Consider the following 12,537-nt stretch of genomic DNA (forward strand, 5'->3'; position numbering starts at 1 on the left):
AGGACAGGAGAGACAGACAGTAGGAGGCAGTTTAGGAGAGACGCTTAGCTCTGGGTGGATTCTACTCCTTGGTCTGCAAAAATGAACTATAAATCACTATAAGAACTTAAGATTTCAGTTGAGAAAAAAAACAGTGGAAAAACTCATTAGTCATTAAGCAGTGAACCGCCACCACCACAGCCAGACGACTATTTCCCACGCTTGAGGATAACGTCTACCCTCGGCTAGCTGCCCACGACCAGTTTGCCTCTTCCTTCTACACATTCACAATGCAATGTCTATGACAACTTATCAGGTCGACAATGGTTACAGACAATCAGGGATGAATGGAACCCAACCCCCAAAAAGTGTAGCCTGTGTTTTAACTTAACTCAAAGTGTAAAGGTTGACCAGCAAAGGTCCACTTTTCTCCTTTATAATTTTTTAGCCCACGATTTTATAACCCATTTTTCACCCCTGTGTCAATTATCTAATGTGATCCTGGGCTCTACACACCCTCCGCCAACCTAGTCCCAATATATGGGGGACATGGGGAGAGCAACGGACTTGAAGTCATGCTTCCTTCATGCCCGAGTGTCCAAGTTGCTCCTTTACACCTGACAGGGGGGAGTCTCCCTGGTTGGACGTAGGGCGTGGAAGGAACACGTTATTCCAACCAGTTTCTTTCCCCTCCATCAGGTGCCCCGGCTGGCCAGGGGGAGGCAGTTTAGAGACCAGTATTTCTGCATGTTTTACGCTAGGGGACACGGGGAGAACATGCAAACTCCACACAGAAAGGCCCTTTTGCCAACCCTCCTCGGGTAAGGTCCACTTTTATACTCAACGTTGAATTGACTCTCACGATATTGCAGTGTGTAATTAAGTGCAGTATAAGTAGATGTAAGTAGAACTCAAAAACAGCACATACATGCAATTACACAGAGAAACACTGCATTTTCCCTCAGACACAAAACCAGAAATGGAGTCCAAACACAATGACAGGAGGCAATAGAACAACATTTGCCAGGAGGATAACACGAGAATACTAAAGGTCCTAAAGTAGAAATTGAACCGTACACAGTCAAATCTTCAGTATTAATTTATCCATTTGTAACTGAGTGAGAATCAGACCCTAATGTATATAAAGGATCGTACTACAGAATCCTGCTGATATTAATAGTTATAGAGCGATAGGCCATGTAAGCTGCAGTAAAGCTGCACTTAGCTGTACTCATTTGTTTTTATTCTCTAGAATGGCAAAACTTTGAGCACCAACCTACGGTATGTATGAAAGGTTATCATTATTACCCTGCCTGCAGCAGTTATTGCAGGTTATTGTAATTGCTCCAATGGTCAAAGGTCAAGGTCCTGTTGGAGCAGGAGTGTTCTCACCTCCAGGTACATTTTTAAGTGTTGTTTTTGTTGTTAAAACTCACCCGAGATGTAGCGTGCGGATGTGACGCTTTATCCCCACCACTGACGTGAGGACTTTCCCACAACTCGGCCACAGGCAGCGGTAGGCAACCTTCACCGAGTTCTGACGGGGAGGAGGACAAGGAGTCCAAGAAGTCAAAGAAATAATAGAGCCAAGAGAGAGAGAGAGAGAGAGAGAGAGAGAGAGGCATAGAAAGATAAATGGGGGAGATATTGAGCGAGTGAGAGAGAAAGCAGGTTAGAGAAACCGAAAAGATTAGGGGAGAGAGGAACAAACAACAAGAGAGAGAGGGGGGAAAGCAAACTACTTTAAAAACTCACCAGATAATTTTTTGAATGAATGTTTTCAAGTAACAGTGTAAGTGTCAATATGCCCGACGCAACGTTATTTACACACACACAAACACACACACACACACACACACACACACACACACACACACACACACTGTAACTATACTCACTCTGCGTTTCCGTGGCGCCGGCTCATCAAACAACACCTGCTCCAACTCCATGTCCAATCCCTCATCAGAGGGCGTGGCCACACTGCCATTGGGCTCTGTGATTGGCGGAGACGGGACCGGGCTTCCATTGCCGCCGCCGACACTCCAGTAGCCGCTGCTCCCGCTGTCTGAGAGCTCGCCTCCTGCACACTCCATGCCTGGAGCTAGCGCACGCACGCACGCAAACACACACTCATTTAATGGTAGTGGTACTACTGCAACTATTCCACTGGATGTACTTCAAATGTCTATCTTCTTCCTGTAAGTAGACTTAGAAATAAAACTAGTGTTGACTAATCCTTACAAGTGGCTCTTATTTTGAAGAGGAAGTCCGTTTCGGTTGTGACAAGTTGCAAAACCCTTGTGGATTAAACACAAGGTTAGTAATGGTCGAACTAACGGGAGGTCGTACCAATGCCACGCAGCCAATAGAAACAGCAGGCGTTCTATTCCTGAAAAGTTACAATGCGATAATGGAACCCATCGTTTTCATGATAATACAAATCTAAATATTGTTTTTATCTGCCTAACGATGATGTCACTGTTTGACAGGTTTCTGAAATCGCTCCTATGAGACAGATTGAGTAGAAAGATAATTGTGGTATTTTATCATTAAGATTAGTGAGGACCAATTATATGAACATAGGTTGAAAAGTGGTGAAGTGGTCAACGCTGTCTGCAGTGCGTACCAAGCAACATCTCCAGGTGCTCCCCTGAGAACTAGCCCCCAAAACATTTAGATTATAACCAATACTACTTCAGCATGTATGCTACTGCTAAAGCCACTGCTTGTATTATTATTTCTGCTGCCACTGTCACCACTCCTCCTACCGTACGCGTCCGTGTCTCACCTGCAGGGGCGTCTCTGTGGGGGGGACTGTGGAGCAGAGGGCTGCAGGACAGACTGGTGAGGACCATGGCAGCCATCATCTCATCCATGTCCACTGCCCCTGGACTCTTCTGACTAGGGGAGGAGGAAAGGAGAGGTACAGGGACATTAAAGATGGAGTGCCTTGATTTTTGTATGTGGCTATGGAGTTAACATTACTCTAATACACTGGTTCCCATGCACTGGGTTGGGACCAATTTGTGGGTCGCGGTCACATTTTTATGGATCCTCTTATTTTTGGTTTCCTAAATTTGTTTTTTTATTATTATTATTATTATTATTATTATTATTATTAAAGGACCAAGCAGTCCTGAAAGGTCCTTTATTGCTTTTGTCTCTTTTTTTCTTCTTCCGCCAAAAATAGCAGTTCTGGCTGAACCAGTTCAGTTTTCGCGAAATTTGGACATAGGGTAGAGGGCCATGCCAAACGGTGAGGATGCGAAGCCCACAACCATTGGTCAAAGGGTGGCGCTATAGTACTCAATTGAAAATGCTCATGAACTGTTTGACCGTCGGCAATGAAACTTTGATACACATCTCATCATGCCGAACAAGTAACGTGCTCTTACTTTTGACCTCTGACCTCTAGATCACCCGCCATTTTGAATTATACGAAAATCAATTAAAATGCATCTCCTCCCAGGATCTTTGAAATGCACGAAAAGTTAAGTGAAAAAAAGACATACATGCAGCGTCATATGCTCATGTGAGATCTGTTTGAGTACTTACGCGTTGGTAAGTACTCCCCCCCCCCCCTACTAGGATTACCGTGTTAGATTAGAATGAGATATAGTGTGTACGTCACTGATCTTTCTATTGGCATTAAAATGACGAATTAAACATATGAATAGTGCAGGTAGAAGGCACAATCCACTGTTAGGGTGGCCATAAGAGGGTTAATAAGTAACGTAATATGATTTTTTCTTCCTCACCTCCCAGGCACATCGATGCAGGAGGAGATGGTGTGGCTCTTTCCAGGAGTGTGTATGACCGAGGAGAAGGAGGTGGTAGGGGAGGAAGGAGCCAGTGGTGGAGCCGAGGGGGAGGTCCACACGTCCTCAGTCTTCCTCAGGACGTGGCGTCCCAGCGCATGCAGGAACACGGACACCTGGTTGTCCACGTGGTTGTGCTGCTCCACCAACCCCGAGCACTCGCGGCCTCCACACTGTAAATACACCTGGAGGAGGGGCAGAGAGCACGTCGATAACTTCGGGTTACTTTAGTAACCTCAGTTATATAAGTGACTCGAGAGAGAGAGTCATATGGGGTCCAAGCCACTAGATGGCGCAGGCACACAGCCTAACATACACTCACGGAACAATTCCATTGGATCGTGAACTGTCGCTCATGGCGTGGTTATGTCCCCACCCACTGGGTATATAACCTAAGGTCCGCCCTGAGCAACGTCATTCCTATCAACCTGCTTTCTGACGTCTTAAAGAAGACAGAAGGGCGACTTAATGACTCTCTCTCTCGAGTCACTTATATAACTGAGGTTACTAAAGTAACCCGAAGTTATCTTAAGTACCTCTCGGAGAGAGTCATATGGGGAACATAACGCTCCCGTATGATCGCCTTCGGCTGATAGAAAAATATTCGACCCTAGGATCATCTCCATTGGAGAGAGACCAAACGCAAAGGAGGCCCAAGAAGCCAACCCTGCGCGTTCACCCAAAAGAGACATCCTTTATAAAAGATGTCCTTGACCCAGGGCCGACAGCTCTGCTGTTCCAGCCCTGCCGGTCAAAAAACACGATAGTCATCCACCCATAACGGTCAGGGGCCAGAAAGGGACCTCTTGACCTTATGAGGATGCCCTTGACCCAGGGCCGACAGCTCTGCTGTTCCAGCCCCGCTGGTCAAGAAACACGATGGTCATCCATCCCTAACGGTCAGGGGCCAGAAGGGACCACTTGACCTCATGAAAATGTCCCTGACCAAGGGCCGACAGCTCTGCTGTTCCAGCCCCGCCGGTCAGAAGACAACCCGCCGCAGCGCAGACATCCTGAATAGGGACACCCCTGGCCAGGGCCCAGGATGCAGACAAAACTCTTGTAGAGTGTGCACGTAGGCCCTCTGGGGGCTCAGTACCACACGAGGTATAGGCTAAACGTATAGCCTCCACAATCCACTGCGAGAGTCTTACTTTCGAAATGGGTTTACCCTTCCATTGGGAACCCCAGGCCACAATGAGCTGCTCACCCAGCCTGAAGGGGGCAGTTCTTGACCTGTAAACTTTCAAGGCTCTCACCGGACAGAGACAATGTAGTCTCCTATCCTCCACCGAAGAGAAGGGAGGAGGATGGAAGGCCGCGAGATCCACGGGCGAGCAGCCCGCGGGAAAAGTCTTAGGTAGAAACGAAAGGTTCGGCCTGAGCGTGACCCTGGTGTCATTACCACTGAATCTCAAGCAGCTGCTGCTTACTGAGAGCGCGTGCATGTCACCAGCCCGCTTCGCCGTTGTCAGGGCAACGAGCAGAGCGGTCTTCAGAGAGAGGAACTTCAGGTCCACCATTTCCAGTGGCTCGAAGGGGTCTCTCATTAAGGAGTCCAGGACTATTGTCAGGTCCCACGAGGGGACCAGAGACCTGGCGACCGGCCTGAGGTGTGTAACTCCTTTCATGAATTGACGGATCAGCAGGTGTTCACTGATTGGTCTGTCGTTCCTACCAACCTGATAGGCCGCTATGGCCGCCAGGTTGATCTTGACTGAGGAGAGGCCAAGACCCCTGTCTAGGAACTCCTGTAGGAAAATCAGAATGTGTCTCACAGACGCCTGAAAAGGGAAGACCTCTTCCTGTCTGTCCGAGCACCAACGCTCAAACACATGCCAGGCAGTGTTATAGCGTCGTCTGGTGGAGGCAGCCCTGGCACCAAGGATCGTTTCTACGACATTCGGAGGCAGGCCAGTCGCTTCTAGCGAACGCCCCTTCACGGGCCAAACCCAGAGATCTAGGTCCTGAGGACGTGGGTGAAAGATCTCTCCTCCGGCCTGGGTCAGCAGGTCCCTCCACAGAGGGAGCTGCCCTGGTTCTTTGAACAGGAGAGGGACTATGTCCTGTCTCCAAGATCCCCAGGCTGGAGCTACTAGTAGCAGCTCTGATCCCTGAACCCGCATCCTGGCTAGGACATGCGGAATCAGTTCCAACGGGGGGAACACGTATAACAGAGAACACAGGCGAGAGGACCGGAGTCCCCCCTGCCTGTTGATGTAACAAACCGTCGTGGTGTTTTCGGAAACGAACCAGGACGTGGTGACCTCTGAGGAATTGTTCGAATTCTCGGAGTGCCAGGAACACTGCCAGTAGTTCCAAGTAGTCGATGTGGGAGGAGCGTAATGCGGCATCCCACACGGCATCCTCCCGTCGTGGGTGGCGTCCCAACCGGAGAGGCTGGCGTTGGTGGTGACCAACCTCCTGACTGTGGGGAGACCCATCGGGATCCCCTCCGTCAGAACACCTCAGTTCGACCACCATTTCAGAGCTAGAGTGCAGTTCGAGGACACTGTCACTCCGGCCGAAAGTGCGTGTAGATCGCTGACCCTCATAGCGGACGTCAGGGCGACTAGGAGGGCTGGCTTTAGTGTAAGACATTTTAGGTCAGCCGTCTGCAGTGGTTCGAAGGGCTCATTGTTAGAGCCCTGAGGACTAGAGACAGATCCCAAGAGGGGACCAGTGGTCTGTTGATCCTGTGTACCCTGCGCCCTTCACAAACTGTTTCGCCAGCGGATGTCTCCATACTGTCTGGTCGTTAACGCCCATTTGGCAGGCCGAGATGGCTGCTAAGTGGGTTTTCACTGAGGAGAGGCCTAGACCTCTGTCTAGGAACTCCTGCAGGAATGTCAGGGCGTAAACTACTGAAGCTTGGAATGGGATAACCTGGTTAGGTCGTTCTGAGCACCACTGCTCGAACACGCCCCAGGCTGTTTCGTAGCGGGTCATTGTCGACTGGGCTCTGGCCTCCTGAATCGTCGAGACAACATTCGGAGGGAGACCGGCCTCAGTCAGCATTAGCCTCTCACGGGCCAGACCCATAGGTGTAGGTCCTTGGGGCAAGGGTGGAAGAGGGATTTCAGCCAACGCTGAAAAAGGCCTCATATGGAGTCTGTCCAGACCTATCAGAGGCCATCCGTAGACACGTACCCAGTGGAAGTGTGCGGCCTGACTTGAACATGGTCATGCACTTCAGGTTGTTGACTCTGTCCCGACTCAGCGGAGCCCTGTAGGAGACAGAGTCCAGAGTGATGCCCATGAAATCTGTGGATTGGGTAGGCGTCATCATGCTCTTGGCTAGGTTTATCCTGAAAACCCAGTGAGGTCGCATGGGACACGACCCGAGTCGTGTTCCTCGCGGCCTCCTCCGCTGAATCCGAACACAGGAGACAGTCGTCTATGTAACTGGACACCCATAGACCCAGAAGTCTCAGGGGTGCCAGAGCGGCCTCCGTACAGTGGACGAACACTCTGGGACTGAGGGACACCCCGAATGGAAGGACCGTGTACTCGTAAGCCTTTTCCTGGAACCCAAACCGCAGGAACTTCCTGTGAGGTGGGTAAATAGGGACGTGGAAATAGGCGTCTTTTAGATCTATGGATGAGAACCAGTCGCCTGGGCGTATGGAGCGCACCAGAGACTCGGCCGTCAGCATCTTGAACTGAAAAGACTTGAGGTGCCTGTTGAGTATCCGCAGGTCCAGGATGGGACGTAGACCCCCCCCCCCTTTTTCTTGACCAGAAAGTAGCGGGAGTAGAACCCGCTGCGACGCTGGGCCAAGGGTACCTCTCTGACGGCATCCTTCTCCAGCAAGGAAGATATCTCCTGTTGGAGAATCAGACCCTCCGGACCCCTGGCGTTGGTGAAGATGACCTCTGAAAACGCCGGGGGTGTTCTGGCGAACTGGGGTCTGTAGCCCTTCGCTATGGTGTTGAGGATCCACGGGGATGCTCCGCACCACTCCCACAGTGCCAGGTGCTTGGCTAGTGGGTTCTCTCCGGCTATGGGAGGCACGCCCCGCCTGGAGGTAGTGTTCCCTGGCATGTCGGAGAAAAATTGGGCATGACCCGTCTCCCCAGTGGCGTTTTGGTACGCCACTGACCTTATGCCAATATGCCCTGCCCCACTGCATCGGGGGGGCCCATGGGGCCCCCGTGGCAGTGGGTTCATGTCCACCCCCCTCCGTGGATATTGTTTTGTTGTCTTTTTGTATTGTGTACTGTACTACAGAAAAAAGTGCTGTACTTGTGCAAACAATATCGAGGGACCTGGCTACAGGGACGTCCAGGACGCCCACCTGTGCCATGGTCCAGAAGCGCATTGCGGGCGGACTGGACGTGCAGTCCGAGACTGCTACGTCCGGTGCTGGGCCCGGCGCATGGGGGGAGGGTAGGGTGTGTGTCACTTCGGCTGCTGGTCAGGGCCTCGCAGCCTGGACGCTGCACCTCCACGTTGAGGGTCATCCTCTCGAGTGCGCCTCTGAAGAGGTCTCCGGGGATGATAGCACCCTTGGAGAACTCTCTCTGGGCAACGGGATCCAGACCAGGTGAGGCTTCCAGCCACCTAGAGGTGATGGAAGCCGTGGCCATAAGGCCGGTCAGGTCGGTGAGTCAGTACGTGAAGGTCACAATTTTCTCATGTAGGCGACGAACTCTAGCCAACTGTTCAGGAGTAGGGGCGTGGCCCATCTCCTGAAGAAGGGAGCTCTGGGAGCCCTGGAGTAACGTTGAAGCATTGAGATGCCTCCCAGACGCTACTACGGGGGGAGGGACACGAGAGCAGTGCGGAGTAGCCGGGAGAGTCATGGGCTCCTTCCAGCTAGCCGTGTAATGTGCTCTGAAAAACCTGGGACAGGGGAAGCAGTGGTCCCCCGACAGTGATTTTTGTCGTGTACATACTGTGCAGCTTGGCCACAGACCCACCCATGGTGGGGGTCTGTGTCAAGAGCTTTTGCCTTTCTTTGGGGAGCGGTCCCGGTGTGCAGTCTGGGGCTGCTACACCCTGGACGGGGCCCAAGGCATGGGAGAGCGTCAGGGTCCGATTGGCCCCTCCAGAGACGCTGTGTCGGTCGTAATCCTGGCAGCCGTCATGTTGGCTGTTGGACAGCAACGTGAGGCATTCAGTGACCGTAAGAGAGCAGCGTGAAACAATAGCCGAAGTAGCTCCGATGCTATGGCTATGTCATAGACGAGTTGGTGTGGCACCTTGAAAACAGCCTATCTGGAATGCTAAACATGCTAGGGTGGCGTCGGCCATCCAACGAGGTTGCTACTCCCGACCTCGAAAAGGTTAGCTAAACAGCTAAACAAACCTAGCTTCACAATGTACATACCTGTAATGTTGAGGGAAGCAGTCGGTTGTCGAGGGTCGTTGGGGAGCCACGTCGATTGAGACTCGTGCCTTCGGCCGCTGCGTGAAGTAGTAGTAGTGTCGGTGGAGGCCTAGGACTGCATCCGACACCCCGTTGTCGCAACCACCGGCTCAGGGGAGCCTCGTTGGTGGGCTGACGAGATCCCGCTGGAGGGAGAGCAGTACCCAGAGCAAGCCGGCGAGGCCTGGCTGATATCTTGGGTCTGGCTCCACAGGTCTGTTTACCAGTGAGGTGAAGAGCATGTGGAGCTTGTTGTTGGCGGTCCGAGCCGCCTTCCCGGCAGGGGAGGAGCCCAGGAAGGACTCGTCACTGTGTCTCTGAGACGCGTCAAGGTTGAGGGGTCTGAAGAGAGAGGACGAGGTGGTAGGCTGACGAGATCCCGCTGGAGGGAGAGCAGCACCCAGAGCAAGCCGGCAAGGCCTGGCTGATGTCTTGGGTCTGGCTCCACAGGTCTGTTTACCAGTGAGGTGAAGAGCATGTGGAGCTTGTTGTTGGCGGTCCGAGCCGCCTTCCCGGCAGGGGAGGAGCCCAGGAAGGACTCGTCACTGTGTCTCTGAGACGCGTCAAGGTTGAGGGGTCTGAAGAGAGAGGACGAGGTGGTGGGCTGACGAGATCCCGCTGGAGGGAGAGCAGCACCCAGAGCAAGCCGGCAAGGCCTGGCTGATGTCTTGGGTCTGGCTCCACAGGTCTGTTTACCAGTGTGGTGAAGAGCGTGTGGAGCTTGTTGTTGGCGGCCCTTATCACCCCCGCAGGCCCTCTTGGGTGCTGGTGTAGCTTGAAGAAGGAACCAGCAGTCCAGGACATTGTAGAAACACTTCACTTTTAAGTTATAATATAATATCATTATAAAATAATAATATATAATATAACCAAAATGTTGTGAGGAAAACTGTCTGTAACTCACAACCGGATAAAGGAGAAAAGTGGCGGTGGAGTAGAAGAGTAGGACTCGTGGTGCTCCACTGGGAACTGGGGAGGGCTGTCGCCACCCCCGCAGGCCATCTTGGGTGCTGGTGTAGCTTGAAGAAGGAACCAGCAGTCCAAGACATTGTAGAAACACTTCACTTTTAAGTTATAATATAATATCATTATAAATAATAATATATAAAATAACCAAAAACGTTGTGAGGAAAACTGTCTGTAACTCACAACCGGATAGAAGAAGAAAAGTGGTGGTGGAGTAGAAGAGTAGGACTCGTGGTGCTCCACTGGGAACTGGGGAGGGCTGTCGCCACCCCCGCAGGCCATCTTGGGTATTGGTTGTAGTCTGAGAAGAAACGGTAGCCCAAGAGGAAACTTCTCTTTTTTTTTTCTTTTTTTTTTATAGTTATATTATAATATTATTGTTTTAAACAACTAATAATATATAATACAACAGTAAAAAAGTGTGAGGAGAAAATCTGGTACTCACAAGGTTGTAGAAGACGGTGAGGATAAAGCTATAATATATATAATATTATTGTTTGACAACTAATAATATATATATATATTACAACAATAAGAGGATAAAGTCACAGTATATATATTATTGTTTTACAACTAATAATATATATATTTGCAACAGCAATGTAGTGTGAGGAGAAGGATCTGGTGCTCACAAAACAGTGTTGAAGAAACAGGAGTCCAAACAGAGAGAAAACCACGTTTTGCAACTGTGGCTGCTGTTTCTAGAAGGGAAGGCCGCAAAGCCTGGGACTCGCGTAGCGAGGCCGTCACGCTGTTGTTGTATCAGGTCCGACGTACAGCAGGGCTTCCGTCGGCAGCGTGGATTGCGTCACGTAGAGTAGGGCCGTGGATCTCTAACCCGCACGTGCGAGGGACGCTAGAGAGGGCTAAGTTAGCGCCTGACGGCTGGAAACTTAGCTAACGTCTCGCGGAGCTAAGAGGCTAGCGGCTGCGTTCGCGGGAGCTAGCTAACCCAAGGGGCTAGCGAAACTGCGGAGGCTAGATAGAGCAGCGCTGGTTAGCTTGTAGCTGGGCAGGAGAGCTAGAGAGAAAAAAACTTCGGGCCTCGTTCTAATGCTTATCAGCTTATGGTAGTGCTACGTTGTGCAACAGTAGACTAAGGCTAAGCTAGCAGAACAAAGGGACGCAACGTGGCTAGCAAGGGGGAAACAAAGTTTCGGAGATAGCTAGCAAGAGGACAAACCACAAGCCGCCGTACGGCCCGCTTGAGTTTTAATGTCCTTAAAATAACTTACTGGCTTTTAAAGCTGGAACGTCCGTGAGTGAGAGAAGGACACCAACGTAGGACTGCGAATTTCCGCGGCACAAGTTTGAAACCCGTCCTTTATGGAAAACAATTTTCAACAGTCGAAAAGGTGATTCTCTTTGTTTAAGACGTGTATGCGTAGCACAGAAAGCGAGGAATGACGTTGCTCAGGGCGGACCTTAGGTTATATACCCAGTGGGTGGGGACATAACCACGCCATGAGCGACAGTTCACGATCCAATGGAATTGTTCCGTGAGTGTATGTTAGGCTGTGTGCCTGCGCCATCTAGTGGCTTGGACCCCATATGACTCTCTCCGAGAGGTACTTAAGATAACTTGATACACATCATCTATGAACCAAATACATAATATCGCCCCGTCATCAGCGTCCCCACACCCTAGGTTGGGTTGGTGAAAGGGCCTTTCTGTGTGGAGTTTGCACGTTCTCCACGTGTCCCCTAGGGTAGGTAATATCCTAAAAAAGAAACATGCAGCCTCGTCTCACCTTCTGTCCAGGATGAAGTTTGACCCTGCCGTAGTGGGCCTGCGGTCCTGGTCCTGGTATCATGGCAGCGGCAGCCATGCCACCATCCTGGTCTCCGAGGCTCTCAGGATCCAGGGAGGCATCCATGGTGGCGGGGCAGGAGGAGCAAACAAGGGCTCCCAGTGGGGAACGCTTCCCCAGGCGGGCCTTGGGTATCATGGCGGTCTGTCTGTCTCACTATGTATTAGTCTCTGTCTATTTGTCTGTAGCTCTGTTTGTCTCTCTCTCTGTCAAATGTCAATAAGGTCCGTTTTCCTTTTTTTCCTGTTCTCCTTTCGTCTCTCCCTGAATCTCTCTTCTGTCTGTCAAACCCACTGACAGTACGTCAGTCTGTCTGAATGGCAGGATGCTATTGGCCAACAGGACAGGATCCGGACTGAGTCCAACTGTACCACAACTGGAAGAGAGACAGAGAGAAGAGGATGAATATTTTAAAATGTCCTATAGAACTTGTGTAGCCCACTGAAAACAATCACAGAGCCAAGGGGAGGGAGCTGAGCTCCTACTCAGTTAAAAGAGTGGGAACTGAAGTGTTCTAATTTAAACTGTAAAATGAGAAATCTATTAGTTTTGACTATTTGATAGACTACTCACAGTCCATGCGTATGCTAA

At 50.8% G+C, this 12,537-nt stretch overlaps 1 protein-coding gene across 1 annotated transcript in view; it reads right to left on the reverse strand.

The window, feature by feature from the left end:
- Nucleotides 1-12,537, reverse strand: part of znf395a (zinc finger protein 395a) — a 34,776-nt gene that overhangs the window by 10,965 nt on the left and 11,274 nt on the right. Inside the window, exons 2-6 of the mRNA XM_080765221.1 lie at nt 11,887-12,322; nt 3,738-3,982; nt 2,768-2,880; nt 1,878-2,080; nt 1,416-1,516 (exon numbers count right to left, since the gene is read on the reverse strand). Coding sequence (XP_080621347.1) covers nt 1,416-1,516; nt 1,878-2,080; nt 2,768-2,880; nt 3,738-3,982; nt 11,887-12,084 — 860 coding nt within the window. The 5' untranslated portion in view covers nt 12,085-12,322. The remainder of the gene's footprint in view (nt 1-1,415; nt 1,517-1,877; nt 2,081-2,767; nt 2,881-3,737; nt 3,983-11,886; nt 12,323-12,537) is intronic.

The sequence above is a fragment of the Protomyctophum bolini genome (assembly GCF_963924005.1).
Source record: "Protomyctophum bolini genome assembly, chromosome: 1".
NCBI classification, from domain to species: domain Eukaryota; kingdom Metazoa; phylum Chordata; class Actinopteri; order Myctophiformes; family Myctophidae; genus Protomyctophum; species Protomyctophum bolini.